The following is an 18940-nucleotide window of genomic DNA, read 5'->3' as shown; positions in this document are numbered from 1 at the left end:
TTGGCCTTGGGTTGTATTGTCTACAACAATCTATACTACTGCAGCCTATCTTACATCATTTCTGATTGGTGAATAACGCGGTATATTCATCTGAATGACCAATTCAAATTCAGCTTTTAAATATTTCAGCTCAATCGTCTTCAGCTCTTGTTTCTGATTTGCTCAATAAATCATAATATTCTTTTTGTAACCAATCAAGCAAGTACAAGTCATGTGGTTATACTTGAGAGAACCCAATTTGGCCTTGGGTTGTATTGTCTATTACATTCTATGCTGATTTACAGCCGATCAAGACCTAACATGCCGACGTATAAAAGTCTTAATGCTCGCTCCTAGCTTTGATATTATAAGCAACGATATTTTGCCCAAAATAACATGCGTAAAAAGTCCATACCACGATATGTATTGTTAATGTCAAGGAGAAGAAACATAAGAGTGTTCATCTGTGTAAAATGGACACTGTGCGGCACTATTGCCTACTAAGTAAGAATGACACTAGGACCCACAACATGCTAATCTATCAGGGCACATTTCTTTAACCCCAAACAGTTGCACATTCATTGAATGACCTTTGAAAATGTGGGTACACAAACTCATACTCCGCAACTTGAGGTTAAATTTTGCTCTATGATTGTTTAATTGAGGTTATTGAACTATTGCATTGGGATGATGCCATTGTGGTCCATAGTGTGAGTTATCTGCAAGTAGATGCTGCGTTCTTACTTGGAGGACAGACTAGCGCCAACATTAAGAACGTGACATAAGATTTACTATATAAAAGGCACGACGCAACCTGTGAATTTAAGCCAGTTCCTTCGATCATACCTGCGTGCATGGTAAACACTAATGATACAGTCTTGACAATTAGAGTACAAAATCAGTTTCTGTGTCCGTTCTTTCCTTTTTATATCTAATTTTGCTACTACACCAGAAAGCGTCATATCATTATTGCCAAAACTTAATTATTGGCCTTAACGCATTGCCAATCTTAGGCACCAGAAACGAATTTGTTCGATCTTTGGATCGACCATCATGCTGTTTCGATACATGTTAATTAATCAGAACTAACGCTAAATTTATATTCGTTAATATCACTACATGCACAATTTACTATTTTAACACAATTAACAATAGTTAATTAATTGATTTCATAAATAATAAGCATCGATCAAGCATCGATGGTCGATCGCAAGATTGAACTAATTTATTTATATTGCCTTAGTTGACGTGACACCATTATCCATGTATTCCTATTCGCCTTCATGAGCTGTACATCTAGTCACCCAAAATAAACAAATCGCTAATACTACCTAGCTGTACATGACACAGATGCCATAGGGTACAAGTTACGGATTCACCCTACATGAGAACCCCAACTTCAAACTGGATTAAACGTCACTTTCTATCAACTATAAGATCCGCTGTAATTAACCACAATGCACAACGGTATGGAGGATGAAATAAATCAACGGTCTAAATAAGACTCTTATTGTTTTAATTAATTGACGAGGCGACTCTCCATTCTAATTATAATTGTTAAGGAGGACGGTATAAGATTCCTGATACCAATCGCGTCTCATATCTGACATTATGTTCTCGCACAGAACTTCAAGATATGTGGGGTGTCTGTCTGTCCTTTAGTTTCTGTTTTCATGATAGCTATTTTTCCTCCCACAATCTTACATTTATAATATTTATTCTGCTGCAACTACACTAAACCAAACAAAGAAACTTATAATTTTTCACAAGGTTATATCTGAAACTCCTGTGCATCAAAATGAACCAATATTACACACAGGATTACTTCAATATTCCACTCTAAAGATATGTCAGTAACCAAGCAGTTGTGCAACTGACACAACATCAAAATGCACTGACATTGACCAGCTTCCTGGACAACATTCACAGCCCAATAATTGGCACCCAGCACAAGATATTTCCAAAGAGTAAGTTGAATAGTGTTGAACGGGCTGATTTCTGCTTTTTAAGCACTCTCTTCAAGAAACAGGTCTTGTTCTACACTATTCCACTTACTCACAGATGTCTTAGGCTGGGTGCCATTTATTGGGCTGTGAATGTGGTCCGAAAACCTGTTCAATGTCAGTGCATTTTGCTATGTGTTTAGAGTAGAGTATTGAAGTAATCCTGTTTGTAATTTTAGTTCATTTTGATGCACAGGATTTTAAGATATGACCTTGTGAAAAATTGTAAGTTTTGTTTTTTTGGCTCAGTGTAGTTGCAGCACAATAATTATTATAAATGTAAAGCACTTTGAACAAATTGAATAAAGGCGCCATAAAAATGCCGATATTTAATTTATATTATTTAAGAATCCATAAATCTAACAGATAGGAAAGTTTGCATGCCGTCCACAGCAAGCAAATCATTATCTAGAACATCCATTACAAATCAGAGAAGGTGTTTGCAAACTGAAATGTAAATTTTCAAATGAGAAGAAGAAAATATTTCCCTGAGGGTTGGACGTGCCAGACTCGAGCACGGGTTGATAAGGAAACACTGGAATCGGATTGGGTCAGGTTTCAAAAATTATTCTCTTTTTCTATCATTACGAAATCTGAGAGCAATATTATTGAACTAGGAATATAAATATAACACGTTTTATATCACGATTTGGAGTGACGTGATACGGGTAAGTATTGTAGCTAAGTAAAGATATGTGGATATTTGTTTTAACCACAATATCTCTTTTTAAAAAGCTTCTGTTAAGGCGAGTTGGATGGCAGGCTTCTATTAAGGTGAGTAGGAAGGCAGGAGCTAATTATTTTTCCAGTTTTAGCCATTTTAACTATTAACCTGCAATATATTGAGGGGAAATAAGATCCGCGCATCGCACACTAGAACAATTAAACATGAAATTACAATGAAAATATAACATGCACATGCAGATAAACCAGAGAAAAAGCTCCGGACATACCTGCCTGTGCGGGAACTTGAACCCCGGATCTTTCGCTTGGTAGGCGAATGCTCTAACCACTGAGCTACACATACTGTCCTTGATATACAGGGCTCAAGTCTGGTACTTATGTATATCAGCAGCCAGGGTAAACAGTACAAAGAACACACAACACACCAGCGTACGAGATCAATTAATGATGCTAATATTTCAATATTATAGCATCATTCAGCAGCTCCATTTGAAACTCACCCTCCCTCTGTGGAAGATTCAAGGTTAATCTTTCGCAGTATGAAATTCAAATGGAGCTGCCTAATGTGTTCATTCCATTTAAAATCCATACTCCCCGTGTAGAAGATACTTCCAAAATCTTCCACAGGAGTCACGCAACTCTTTTTTTATACACGGGCTACCTTGCGAATATAAATTTAGATGCTTTCGCCATCTTTTGGGTTCAAATCGATTTGTGTGCGTGTAATTGCGTTGGAAACTACGAACAGAGCGCAATTGTTATATCGTGCATTGGCGTGATGTTTTGCGTTTTGTGCGTGAAGGAACGAATCACCCTGCAGGTACCCAAAAAAGAAATCCTGAAACGTATTGTGACTGGTGGTTCCCCCCATGGCCCCCTAGCGCCGAAACTTGAAACTTGACTAGAATAATACAACAAAGCCTTGAAGATTTTTTAAGCTTTTAGCTTCCTCCTATAATGTCAATTTACAAATAGGTTTAATTCTAAAAGTTACATGGTTACGGATCCTTTTGTTCTGTTTGTTAGCCTATTTTTGTACTGCCTCCTATGCTATGTAGTGCATGCTCACTATACTTCATAAAATATTAGTTATAATTCAAGTCAACGACGCCAGAAACAGCACAAGTTTCTTTGTTCAAACCCGACATCTTATCTGAGCCTGTAACGGGGGTAAACCTGATACACAAAACTAATACCTCCATTATATCATTATCTAATAATAATTATAATGGCACCATAATAATATAAGTATAATATTTGTTCATAATTAAGTGAAGACTGCTGATGTTGTAAACCTCAAATGTTGTGACTCCTCACCGGGTTATGACCTTTCTAAGTCAGCTTTGATTCCCCGATTCAACTACCCCTATGGTATTATCCAGTGAATGATACGTGAAACAGAACCTACCATGCTTGGACGTTTTATCAAATACCGAAATATTAAAACAGTATAATGTTTCGATCTCTATGAAAGGGAAAACCAGTGAACGCATAATATTGAGTATAATTTGACAGGTGCGTATATCAGTCTAAGGCAGCTTGATTACCAACTTGTGTGTTCTCCGTGTTCAAAATAATTCACTGGTCAATTTGATAAAATTGTGATATTCCAAGCTGATTAGTTCAAGAGACCGGGTGAGTTTAATGAAGTTAACTATTTTGGACAGCACCGATGTCATTTTATTTTCTAAAGTTTGGAGTCTGCCGACCCGAATAAATTGGATTGCATAAGTTTACTATTAGGTGGCTACTATCAGGTGGTGTGTCAATATGTTTGAGTAAACATCATATGACTAGAGTTGCACTATTAAGTCGCCAATAGTCATAGTCGCGAATATTAGCAATAGTCGCGACTTTCGGCTATGACTTGGTAGTAGTCGATTAATGAAGACTATCTACTGTGTCCTCAACTCAAGATACATTGAATAAGATAACTATCCCCGCCAACAATTTTACGTTATTACAACGTCGTATAAAAGTCATCTACGTTGTAAATACGTAAATTTGTGAATTCGTATTCGTGTTGTGACAACGTTATTTTGAACGTTGATTTTTGGACGTTGATATAATGTCATTATGACGTTATTTCGACATCAAGTTGTGAACGTATTATTCAAACGTCCCTATTAAGGCCGGTCGAACGTGGTAACAAAGTATCAATTACAGAAAGTTTACTTCGTATGTGTTTAAAGACGTAAATATCACGTCATCACAGATGGTTTCAAAAACGCTTTTTAAAATCATGTCCAGGTACGTTACAATAACGTTGTAAATACGTCACGGTGCGACGTTACCTTATTACAACCTAAGTACAACGTCAGCTAACGTCGCGAAAACGTAGTGTGTTGGCTGGGATAATATGTAAGGTTTACAAAAATGATTGTTTGACATTCATGAAAGTGTTGCTGAAATAGTTTTTAATGTGCAAGTCTGGCCTGTTGCATTTTCTCGGTCTCGTGACCGTGGTTGCATTGCCGCCAGTTAGATTTATCCCCCAGTCTATCACGAACCACGCGCGGTCAGTGATCTGTTTGTTAAGAGCAAGTTTTGTAATGTCTGGTTCATTAATACCGTGTGTCTTTATATGATATATACCTGCGTCATTCATTCTTAAACATACCTTACACGTATTGATTTGTGTATTGTGAAAGTGACCTTGAGTTTTTATTTCAAAAGTTCGACCTCCAAATAGTCGTGTCGACAAGTCGCAACTATTTTAGTGTCGAATTCTAAAAACGCTGATGTCGCATAACTCTACTTAATACCCATATTGCCCCACTGTTTTTAGTATAATCACGTGACTTACCTCTTCCCATGGCATCGTAGGTATCGCCTTTATCTAGATATTTGATGGATGGTCTTAATTCAAGTTCTCCAAACTGCCTTCTTTTATTTCTATTCATATAGTCTATAGCAAATCTAAACGCTTTCTCTTTTTCTGTGCGTTTATCATCAGATCCACGGAATATACCACCTGTAGAATAATTAAAAAATAGAAAATATTAATTAGCGTGATTAAATAAAGGTGTCATGATTAACATAGCAAGTAAACAAATGTATATTCGAAGTGATATTGTAATTATTGTATTGAAAGATGTATGTCTAAGCTTTATCAATATAATAACTCCATCAGTTTTCAGCGATTATTGACAAGACTGTCACATTGACATATAACAGAATATCTATCTAACCCGTAGATTGATGTTATGAAAAGTCATTTTAAGAGGATCGTTTGTTGCATTTTGAAAAAGATGCTTTCTAATAAATAACCGATGGGTTGCAATCATTATTATACATCAGTTCAATCAATCAAACCATCTCATCCTCTCTGATCAAACTAACAAATACACAAAAAACAAAGCAAGTGATATATATATACACAACCATATTCCTAAATTGCTGCCGCACCCAGAGGTACACTAGTCCTGTGCAGCTACATATGTACGAGTAGTGCACACATCGACAGCACATACACTGGTACTGGATTGGTACTGCACTGGTACTCTGTAGCCACAATGTACACCTGGGCAGCAGTGTACCTTTGGGTCAGCAGCATAGGAATCTGGTAGTATACGCCGTAGAAGTGATGTCATAATCGGATTAACTACTATAGCATAATCACATGTGTATGTCAGCAAACATAGATTGAATACAATACCGCTCTTTTCAAAAATACTTATCTTACAGGTGCGAGTGATCAGCCTTTCTTTGACATCTATGGTTCAATGCATCGGTACCGCGTGAACGTTGTAGTGCAGGGCGGTATAGTGTCAACACTGTATTAATCTATTGCTATGGTAGTTAATCCGATTAACTACGTCACTTCTTCTACGACGTATAAACAAACGGGCCTTATAATTGTATTGTAGCAGATTTTGACACGGGAAAATGGTAGTGTCATTAAAGCAGGATTTCATGACAGAAAAATCCACTCAAATCCACCTTGGGGAAATTATTTTATCAGTATTTCAAATAAAATGGGGGAAATTTATGCAAAGTCAAACTTGCAAAATATTCTTATGAGTTATAATACCAATAGTTTCGTCAAGGACAAATAACAGTGCCTCATTTCAAATATATAGTTTTAGTTTTGGTTTTGGTTTTGGTCACGTGGTTTCCTATTGTCCTGCCTAACCACTTGAATCATAAGATATCGAACTCATTGTTTCTACCTTTTGTTTAAAACCGAACATTTGTGTCAGTCAGTTTCGGTTTTGGTTTCAGTTTCTTATAAGTGGTGTGGATCGTAAAATTATTTGATTTGAAGTTACCTACTCTAAGTATACAAAAGAAATGTTTAAATTTCGCAGTGCAATATTCACGAGCAGAGAAGTCGAACAAAGCAGTCTACATTTGAAAGCATTGATTTAGTTTGAAAGCATTGACTTGAGACTACGAATTAGCCTAAGCTGATTTCACTGTGAAAATATATAGACCATCGAAATATTTCCACAGACATTACAATAGCCACTTGACAGATTATGACTTCATTGCTATAAACACTATTATGCACAACTCTATTTATGTGCATGTCGCATGACGGAAGATCAATATCATAGAAAGCTGGTTTAAACTAACTTTTATTCAATTTATTTATTGGAGAATAGAGAGAGAGAGAGATAGAAGAGATCGCCAGGGAAAGAGGGTATGTGTGTGTGTGTGGGGGAGGGGGGAAGGGTAAGGGAGAAAGAGAAACAGAGGGGAGAGAGCATCGGAAGTGGGAAGGGAAGGAGTAGAGGGGGAGAGGAGAGCTCAAGAGTGGAGTGGAATAATAGGGAAGAGTCGATATCGAGTGTGGGGAGGAGGAGGTTATATATAGGTGGCGGAGGGAACATAGGTAAGAGGTATGGGTTGTGCTTTCCGGGGAATAATCTAATTCATAATCAAATCATCTACATCATCATGCATCGTTCATATTTCAGACAAATAAACAAAACCCCCCCCCCCCACCCCTCAATATATGCACATGATTTCTACATGTAGGCCTAGGTCTCGTATATATCCATCATTTATGTCTCAACGATGTCTATGCATAACTTATCAAACTCGGGTGTAATTTTATGGTGTCATGGAAGTGTGCCACCTACGGCAAAAGTCGCCCGCGTTGATAGATATCGATAATGAAAATGTTAGCACAATAGGCTATTATATACGTATGGTTATAGGCCATTATACTTTTGATTATATACCCTCTTGTGTCCTCCCAGCACAATAGTGTTATGATTGCATACCAGTTCATCTCCACATTTTAATTCCTTGATTTTTGGTTTCTGAACAATAGAGAAACCACAACTATATATTTGAAATGAGGGAGTGTATAGTTTGCCCTATCTATGAATCATAGTTCCATGGTTATATACACTAAAACTTCAAGGTCATACGGGGTCTAAAAGCTCAGAATGCTACCTTTTCTTCTATTTATAGCAAGATTTCATGTAGATTGTTCGTTTGTTTTATTTTTATTTGATCCACAGGGTATCAGAGAGGTACGAAAATACAATATTAATGTCTTATAAAAGACTATAAGCTTTTTAAATTTGTTCGTGATAATTGTGGCTAAACATGCCACTTTTGTAAGTGTACTTAGATCACTGGTATTAAAGAGTTGAAGCATCAAAAGTGTACGTCTAGTTCTAAAGTAGATATCTAAATACTTGTGCCTGCCATTTCTAAGAAAAGTTACATTTGATTGAGTGGTGGAATTCATCTCCAGTAACATCAAGGACGCAAGGATTACAGTGATTTGTAGTTTTTGGTATTGAAGTAAAAGCTACCTACTGAACAGGCATGAGGGAACATTGTGACTACGACACCTAAATCTACACAGATTAAGTTTTTTTCCGACAAGAGTATTAAGTAATCTTCACATTTCAAATATTTTTAACAGATTCTATGGTTTTATAGTATGTGTGCGAAATATGTGAATGAGTTATGTGTGGTGTTTGAATATATGTCTGTTATGTATTTTTTCGAATTGTTATCAGTAGTCAGCGTGGTAATTGTCAACTTTCGTCATATATTCTCAATTCCTCAATTTTCCTTGTCCGATGCTCTACTATCTGGCTCCCCACTCTGCCCAGCTAACATTACTTAACCGGGCCAATCCACCTTTCTCTCTTACTCTTTCATAGCTTTTCATGACCCACACTCTCTCTCACACACACCCCGACAAGTTCAGTCAGAAAATATAAATTTGTCCAGCTAGTACCAGTACTGGCCCAGTTTGACGCAAACATTTTTTGGCCCAATACTGGTGTCCAGTATTGGACTTTATTTGCCCAGTATTGGCCTGTTGGGCAATGTTTGCTGGGGAATTGGCTTGTGTCATGTGTATTGCTGTTTGTTTGAATGTGTGTCTCCATGTTGTCTTCTGAACATATTCCATGTCTGAAATGTTTTTGTAATGTAATCTTCTATACCACCTCATAACAAAAGTGTTTACGTGTAAATACTACACTAACGCACAAATATTGGACAATTTGATACAAACAATACATATTTTTAAGGTGCATTCTTAATCTTACAAATGCAAACTTGTTATAGATATAGAAGATAAAATTACTGAAAAAGTATGTTATTTCACAAACTTTTTGTACAAATCGTTTTACAAAAACAACTTCTTCTCGTAACCTAAGCATGAACATGACCTTTAAGTCATCGTCAGGAAGGATTCACTTATTACAGTACAAATTATGTCTACGACAATATGCACTCAAATAGTCGAATTTCAGACGGCGTGGTTCAATGACCATGCAACAATTATACCCTTAATTATCAGACCCCAAGTTGTGGAGTACGAGTTTTGTATACCCATATTCAGAGGTCATTTTTATAAGTGTACACGTATATTGAGGTTAAGGAATTGTGTCGTTGTGGATTGTGTTATTTGATATCCTATCGTGATAGGTAATTAGCAGTCGCCATTGTGTTGCATCTCTTATGGCTGGGTACAGCCTCGCCACTAACAAACATCATGAATAATGAGTTCTTTCACACGTTTCTGTTGATTGGGGTACAAGGGGTGATTTCCAGCACGTTTAGAAACAGATCAAGATAATGAATTCCATTTGGCGCAGTTAGTGTATCCACCGCTCCTAAATTGAATCTATTCATTGGGTAGGTGGATAGTACCTTAATGGCGATCCATTATATGGAGGGGGCTCACGCCCTAGTTTTTGTTTTGTTTTGTGTTTGTTATGACTAATGCGGTAGCGTAGCCAAGATATTAACCAAAATTTTTGTCCCCATTTGTAATTTTTTGTTCCATTTTTAGTCATTTAAGTATACTTTATTCTTTGCCGTCCTTATTTTATCCCTGAAAATTGCCAGTGTCCCCTCCCGATTCCCCCTGGCTACGCCCCTGGACTAATGATAATTGCAGGCTGGGATGATCACTAATGATCTCATCTCAGAACCTGTGGATAGATAAGACATTTTAAATTGCTTACTAATTATTATAGAGATAGGTTTGGATATTCGATACAATCAAGGATGTATAATATAGCATCCGAAGGGCCACAGCGTTTACCAGAAGTAAAGATTATACTTAATATAATGATTTACTACGGTGACCACAAAAAAAGTTCATGATCAAATATTAAAGAAACACGTGAGTTTTTAAGATTATTTTTTAAGATAGCCAGCGTAGTGGCCTGTATGCTTGATGTTGATTATAAGAGAATTCCATAGATGAGGACCAGCGGCTTGAAACACTGTATCCCAATAGAGGGGAGTGCTGCATGTGTGGAGTGATGAGCGAGTGACGTACTTGGGCTTGTGGAAGGTGATGAGGTCTTACGATAATCAGGAGCTTGAGAATTGACGTACTTGTATTATGATGACTAAAAACGTGAATTCAATAAGGAATACGCTTTATATAAGGATCGCAATATGGATACAAAAATGTCAGAATTGTACATTTTGTATTACCATATTATGGAATTAGCATGAAAAAATGCATTAAAATGGGTATAAACAGCCTAGCATTGTTTCACTGGTTCTTAAGATGGGCTGTGGATGTTTATACTAGACTAGACTTGGGATGTTTATGAAGCTTATGACAAGCAGGCAGAGCATTAATCAACTATTTTAGGTCACTTTGTTCAAAACAACCGGTATTATAGTATCCCTAAAATTTTCTTTAAAAAACCTGACTCCAATATTCATTAGGACCAAATGAATTTAATTAATTCCGTGACACGCTATTGATGCCAACATTTGCATATGACTTAGACAGACAGATCTTCCCTACAAGGATTAACACTGATTGGAATTGCGACACAATTCAAACTCTTGAGGATATTTAAGGTGCATGAGTCGTATAGGGGAGTATGACCTATCGATGTTCGCACTCCAATATTAAGATAAAGCTGAAACACATGAGCGATATGGATTCTATAAAGGTGGTGATCACAAGGCTTGATATAAGGGATGTTATTTCCGCCTCATGTACATGATTTTTCTCGGGGCACAGCGACAACGCCTGGTAAATAATTAGGCCATGTATTGTACAGGCAGGAAAACTAAATCAATCATATGGAAAGGTTTCTATACAAAAACGATTCTCTTATAAACCATCTCTTATAAAGCAGTTGTGTGACTGACACAACAGCAAAATGCACTGACATTAAACAGTTTCCTGGACAACATTCACAGCCCAATAATTGGCACCCAGCACAAGGAATCTGTGAGATTGCGTATAAGATCCTTACACGGATGACAATTTCCAAAGAGTAAATGGAATAGTATGGAATGGGGCTGATTTCTGCTTTTTTCAAGAAACAAGTCTTCTTTTACACTATTCCACTTACTCACAGATTTCTTGTGCTGGTGCCATATATTGGGCAGTGGATGTGGTCCAGGAAGCTGTCCATGTCAGAACATTTTGCTGTTGTGTCAGTTGAACAACTGCTTGGTTACTGACATGTGTTTAGAGCAGTGTATTGAAGTAATCCTGTGGGTATTTTGGTTCATTTTATGGAGAGGGTTTTAAGATATGACCTTGTGAAAAATTATAAGTTTCTTTTTGAGCTCAGTTTACATGTATTTCGTTTAGATGAACTGAACAAATACCTGGTAAACAGTGATAACCACCATCAGCATCATCAGTTATAAATGTATTATGGGGCATTCTTATACATGTTTTTGCTCCTCATATCAAGACCATTGGAGCATTACTCAAAGTGTCGAAACAGATTGTTTTAATGGTAGGTAGGTCTCAATGTAAGATAAAAAAACAACCCAGAATATGAAAAATTCTGACTACCCGCCTTTAACAAATGAAAAAAATGCTTGTATTGTTAAAATGCCCTTATCGATATCACCACTAACGCTTTTGCCGATTTGACTTTTAAGTCTTGAAAGCCCCAAAACGTGAACGAACTTTACGCAATAAACAACATGCATATTATGACGACATTAGCGTGTCTCGTGTTCTATTAGCATCGCGCTAGAGAATATATTACTACAACAAACACGACATCTACCTATACCATGTCTGATTCTTTAGTGTCATTAATTTCTGAATAAACCTGTAAGATGAGGCCGTTTGTGTTATTATTGGCATTATGTTCGGGTAAATGGGCCTCACCATCAGGTTACTTTGCGTACACATCTCAGATGCTCCGTTAACCCATTATATAAGATGTGTATTCCAGCGCTGCCTAATCATGCTAATGTTGTATTGAGCAAACGCATTAACAAGCACTTTGTGTTGCAAATTACATGTATGTGAGGAGAATCAGACATTCATCTTGCAAAATCGATATTCATTTTATCACATGCACATCATAAGCATACGTATGAGTCAGTGGATATTATAGCAAAATATTGCTTGGTTTTTGAGTACTTTTAAGATGATATCGTGACCAAGGATCACAAATAACCTTTATAACGAATTATCAATTCAAGTTAAAAGGCACACAATGCCCACCCAGCCGATACCACACCAACATACTCATCAGCAACACACCCCTACACATCCACATACACAAAATATAGAAAGGAATATTATTTCAAAAATCGATTTTTCAGTCTGACAAAGTTGCTACCAGCGTAGACTTTCCATGTACCGGATGTCCATGCATAAAAACTTCTCTAGTTATTGTTAATGCTAAATTTGCTTATTAAAAAATCTAATTACATCAAAACGGATTGCCACACAAGCAAATCACTTATAATGGAGGAAAGGGGCTGGTGAGCCAGTGTACCCTTTCCAACAAAGAATATTATTTACTTCTTGCATATCAAAATACAAAAATAATGGCATTTGACGACGTCATAACGAAAATACAAGAGCAGTCTCAAATATTTCAGTTATGCTATTTATTAAACACACATAATTATGACATAACATCCACCAAAGTACTTTCAGTTTTAATATTATAGTACAATTTAAAGTCTCTTTTAACGCTAACAATCCTAACCCCCATTATGGATGCGATGATATTCCATCATCATTTATTTTGGAAGTAAATGGCTTTCTAAGAGCCCATTTAAGTTTTATTTATAGCATTTGTAACAAGGCCAGGCAAACCCAATATTGAACTAGTCAATAAACTGAAGGACCGGACTGCTCTTAAACCCCTGAGCACTACCTACGTACAGTTTCTGGAATACTATATTACCGTAACCTCCATTATGCTCCATCACGGTTAACTAAGAAGTAAGAAGCATCCTGAAAACCTCATTTAACTTGGCAAATGTCTCGTTTTAAACCTAAAAGTTTCATAAAATACCTGCAAAAACTTTCAAAGACCAATAATACTAGTATAAGTCAATGTAAATCTTGTATAAAGATAGAAAGAACTGCTCAATACAAGATCATGTTAGACATTTATAGAGGCACTTTTGTAGCAAACCTCCTAGATAAATAAACCCCATATCCCGTCACCATGACAGGACTTAACTCATTTTACAAAGGGTATTACAAAATTCATATTTTTGGCCTTTGATCAATAATTAATAAATATCAGACCAGTATAATATCATTTGAGATTACATGATCCATCTCAAAGATAATTTGAGGTCACATAATCCATCTCAAAGATTATGAGATTAAATGATTCATCTCAAAGCAAATTTGATATTACACGGTCCATCTCAAAGATAATTCAAATTAGATTACATTGATGATCAAAGAGTACTTTCTTAAATAATTTTCAATTACAAAGTTTCATAAAACACCCACAAAAAACTTTCAAAGACCAATAATACTACTATAAGTCAATGTAAATCTTGTATAAAGATAGAAAGAACTGCTCAGTACAAGATCATGTCAGACATTTCCAGAGGCACTTTTGTAGTAAACCTCCTAGATAAATAAACCCCATCTCCCGTCGCCATGACTTAACTCATCTTAGTTTCTCTTGTTTTACAAAGGGTTTTTTCACGTTGCAACACGAAGATAACGAAACATGAGCAGCCTGTTACAGGCAGAACGGACCGTAAATAAAACAGGTGTAAAAATAAAGGACAGATGAAATTTAATTAACCGGGTTTGTTTCGTAATTTAGTACGTTATAACTTTGTCTCCGTGTTGCACTTGAGGCAGAGTCATCGAATGTTAAGTGTGAAAAAAGTACTTGCAAATGATGTTAATGATAGCGGTTAAAAGTCATTAACTCTTTCCTTTCTTTATTTTTTTTCCACTCTTTGTTATTTCAAGAAGCCAATATTGGCAGGGAGACCATTTCCTCAACAGTTTGATCCTTGTTCAGTACGTCTGTAAAGCATTATGTCGTCAACATTTGGTCATGTTAGTACCAATTAAAGGCATACGTATGTTCTTGATTTTTAAGAACTATTTTTGTAGAATCGCTGTTTCATTAACATTTAGATCGTTTAATATTCTTTAAGAATATAAATTAGGTAATCGCGGCGTTTACTTACCGATAGCACTAGTTTACAAGTATCATATTTGCCTTCATCTAGCCTAGCTGACTTGGTCAATTTAATTATGGATGAGCAATTATAGGCCACCAATGATGCATTTTTATTTTACTTTCGACTTTGGTAATTTGTAATACGTTAATAACAGAGAGGTTGCGATTTCCAAACGTAGCATCGAACGTACGTGGAATCTATTCAAAATCCCGTCACAGGAGAGTGATTTTGAATAGATTCCATACGTTCGATACGTACGTTTGGAAATCGCAATTCTTCTATTTTATCGCGGTTTGCGAACGGGGCTAGTTCTAGTTTTATGATATTTATGAACGAGTTAATAATTGATGTGGTTTGTTGACGTGCAAATGACAAAAATCAATGCACTTGCACTTTCCCCATCACAATGTTGTGCTCTCCTCCGATGAAAAAATTAAACCGCGCCTTCATTGATTTCTTTTTCATTTGCACGTCATCAAAATCATGCTCAGTCATTAACCTCTAATCAATTGTCCTTGGTATTTTACGTCAAAATGGTTATCAAAACTCGACTGGCGGTCGACCGCCGGTTCCGGTCGGTTCCGTCGGGTTGGAGTATGTTTCTATTGTTCTAAACAATAGGATGCGGTTCAACCACCGGTAAACGCCGGTCAACCGGCGGTCAAGTTTTGATTCTATCCCTAACTCGACCAGCATTATGTATACACTGTTAAAATCCTCGGTATTGTTTACTCAATATGTGTTCATCATCTTACATAGCTATACCAACGTTGAAATTACTCAGTCTGTTAACAGTGCAGTAAGATGATTGTTAGCATTTATTTAATTGATAGGCAGTGCCATTTTAATATTAAAACCGGTAACACAATATGAATATTGGAAAATATTTGCATTCATCACAGATCATTGTCAATCTTCAATGACAAGCATTATTTATGTATGTCTTCCCTGCACCTGTTTTCGTTCACTCCCTATGCTGATCCAAAAACATAGAAAGACACTATGGACCAAAATGGCCTCATCCCAATGGCATAATTCAATAACCTCAATTAAACAATCATAAGTGCAAAATTTGACCTCAAGTTGCAGTGTATGACATTTTGTACCCAAATTGTCAAAGGTCATGCAATGTATAAGCAGATGTATTGGGGTTAAAAGACTGTGTCCCTGATAGATGAGCATGTTGTGGATCCTAGTGACAGTAATCCTGTAAGGTTACAGAATACGTTTGTTTTCAGTAAGTGGCCTGCAAACCAAAATGTTAAATTTCATAACTTATTTAGAGTCAGGGTTTATGGTAATATAATTCAAATATATCTAATATCAAATCAGTGCTGAGTATTAAAGGAAGGTTACATTATGAACATTAAAAGTTTTAACATAACGAAGTATGTGATATTAAATCAAGCTTCAGGTTAAATCTCACAGTTTTTGGTTATAAATACATAAGGGTTGAAAATTTCAACTTGTTCCTACATGAGACTACATGATCCAATATAAGATCATTTGAGATTACACGATCAATCTCAAAGGTAATTTGAGATTGCACGATCTATCTCAAAGACAATCTGAGATTGCATGATCTATCTTAAAGGTAATTTGAGATTACATAATATATCTCAAAGATAATTTGAGATTACATGATCTATCTGAAAGATAATTTGAGATTACATGATATCTGAAAGATAGTTTGAGAAGACATGGTCCATCTCAAAAGATATTTTGAGAAAACATGATCCATCTCAAAGATGATTTGAGATTACATGATTTATCTCAAAGATAATTTGATATTACATGAGCCATCTCAAAGATAATTTGAGACTATATAATCCATCTCAAAGATAATTTGAGATTACATTGATGATCAAGATTTTACTTTCTTAAATAATTTATGGTCAATATAACGGCACAAAATGGTGGGTTGGTTTTGATTTCACATGTCGTTTTTGTGTAAATGTCTAAACCTAAGAGAGTCATGAGTTGTACTGTTTATCTGATGTTAAAAAGATAGAACAAATGATGCAAACGTATAAACACATTCAGTAAGTAAATAAGATAAGGAAAATTGACATATGGTAGCTATTGTAGTTAGAAAAATGTAATTTTGAGGTAGCGCTGTGGTAAACATCTTTTGACTGATAGTCTGTCATTGCCTGTTGCAAAATACATGAAAACATCGCGCCATATCGTTAATAGTGTATTCCCAGTTGTGGTGCTATAATTTGGTATTTAATATCAGATTGCTGATAAATATTGCATATTCAGACACTACTAAGAAATTCCAAAATCCTTAGCCATGATATAAAACATGTTTGGAACGATTATTTCACTGCTCTGGTGGCGAATGGTATGCAAAGGCTCCGCGGTAGCTTCAGACTATACCATGATATTGCTAAATCCGTCATTCGCTACTCCCAAACTGTCATCTCCTTGCTATTATCAAACCTACTATTGGAGACCTCATGTGTTGCACATGCAAATATATAGGGTGTATGGGATCAACACTCTCGTGACTGATCATCTTAGCAAACCATTTCTCAAGTGATCGATTAACTCTCTTCACGCGTGGGTCGACTGCAGACGACAAGTTTCAAAAAAAAATTCAAAATTCAAAAATTTCAGAAATGTAAATTTTCATGACCATATTTGGAATCAACATGAAAAATGCATTAAAATGAGTACAAACAAGCCTAGTATTGGTTCAGTAGTTCTTAAGATAGCGCTTGATATTTTGAGAAAATATTTCAAAACTTCAACTTTTTCCGTTGAAGCGCATGGCTAGCACGCAGAGCATTAAAGTCGTCTTACCGCGTCCCGGGTCACCCTGAATGATGTCTTCAATGGTGAAGCGTGCATAGTACACGCACGAGCATAGCAATTGTCATTGATAATAATACTATCGGGTGTTTTTATCATCAATCTTCAGGATTTAATAACGGCTAGGAAGTCAGTCACTAGTTGGTGATAATGTCGTGCAGACAGCTAGTTTGTTTGATATGCTTGACACAAATTCTTTGTATCATAGTATTTCTATAACATTTTTCTCATACGACTATCGAACTCAAATAGGAAACACTGTAATATAGAAATTATAGTTAACTAATAAATATTTTATTCGCACTACCTATATTTTTTATTTTAACATACACATAGTTTTATTATTTCCAATATTGCCGGAGACATATTTAAACTTTGACAGGATGGAAAAAAGGGTTGTGCCAGTATCAATTGTGTATATGAGAGATCAGATAATATGGAGAGATTCTAACACTTCATCCATGTTTGTCAATTTACTTTAATATATTTCACAAATTGATGGATTCTTACGGTAAATGCTTAGGGACAGTTTATTTTCTTCATAATGCAAGTGAAGAAGATAGATCACATCAACTGCACGCTTAATGCTCTGCGTGCGTGCTAGCCATAAGCTTCAACATTAAAAATCCCAAGTTTTGAGATATTTTCTCAAAATATCAAGAGCTATCTAAAGAACCACTGAACCAATACTAGGCTTGTTAGTACTCATGTTAATGCATTTTTCATGTTGATTCTAAATATGGTAATGGAAATTTACAATTCTGAAATTTTTGAAGTTTTAAATCTTATTTTGAAACTTGTCGTCTGCAGTCTATACCCGCGTGGAGAGAGTTAAAATTATTCCCTGTAAGATGTTGCTTCTTACGTGTGTACAAATATGTTATGTATTTAGTTTGTTAGGCTGATAATTTATCTTATAGAAAATGTACATATTTTTTTAATAATTAAAGGCCAATTGCTAAAATCTGTGGTTAATAATTAAAGGCCAATTGCTAAAATCTGTGGATGCATTTAATTTTTTATTCAAGTTTTGATCAAGGCTATGTCACTCTCTGTTTCGCAGGCTGTGTTTTGATATACACCTCTAGCATATTTGGTCGTATAAATGTCCAAAATATTCGTCAATAATCAAATAATTTGGCATTACTATTAAGCATGCTAAGTTTAGGTTATATACTCTTTAACAAATGTGATACTATGGAGTGTATATTCCAAATGGAGTCCCCCATTTAGGTATAACCCTATTTGAAATTCACACTCCTTGTGTTGAAGATTACGGTCATGTCTACCATAGAGTGTATGGATTTCAACTGGAACAGCCCGTACTAAGGTTCTGTCTATCATGACTGATCAATTAAGCTTGTCAATAACTTTAGCACCAAATTTTGTGAATGACAACTTTATCAGCCGCTCACATCTGACATCATTTTGGTTGACTTGTCAATTTGTAGTCTGATGATTGAGTTACTTAACTAATAGTGCTACTTTCTAGTCATTAGTGTTTCAATCAATGCTAATATATACTGTGGACACCATCAGCTTGTAGATGTCAACTAGGGATGTCAACCGGTTGC

The 18940-nt window shown here is 35.9% G+C and overlaps 1 protein-coding gene and 1 non-coding gene across 3 annotated transcripts in view; both read right to left on the bottom strand.

Moving 5' to 3' along the window:
• The window catches only part of LOC140140962 (glutamate receptor ionotropic, kainate 2-like), a 200583-nt gene that overhangs the window by 121056 nt on the left and 60587 nt on the right, over positions 1-18940 (bottom strand). For both annotated transcript variants that reach the window (XM_072162730.1, XM_072162729.1), the window contains exon 2: positions 5473-5640. In XM_072162730.1, coding sequence (XP_072018831.1) covers positions 5473-5640 — 168 coding nt within the window. The remainder of the gene's footprint in view (positions 1-5472; positions 5641-18940) is intronic.
• Trnag-acc (transfer RNA glycine (anticodon ACC)) lies at positions 2937-3009 on the bottom strand. The gene has a single exon. It is a non-coding gene; the product is annotated as a tRNA-Gly (tRNA).

This window comes from Amphiura filiformis, chromosome 19 (genome assembly GCF_039555335.1).
Source record: "Amphiura filiformis chromosome 19, Afil_fr2py, whole genome shotgun sequence".
NCBI classification, from domain to species: domain Eukaryota; kingdom Metazoa; phylum Echinodermata; class Ophiuroidea; order Amphilepidida; family Amphiuridae; genus Amphiura; species Amphiura filiformis.
The sequence above is the reverse complement of the archived record's forward strand: the minus strand, read 5'-3'. Positions and strand labels throughout refer to the sequence as shown.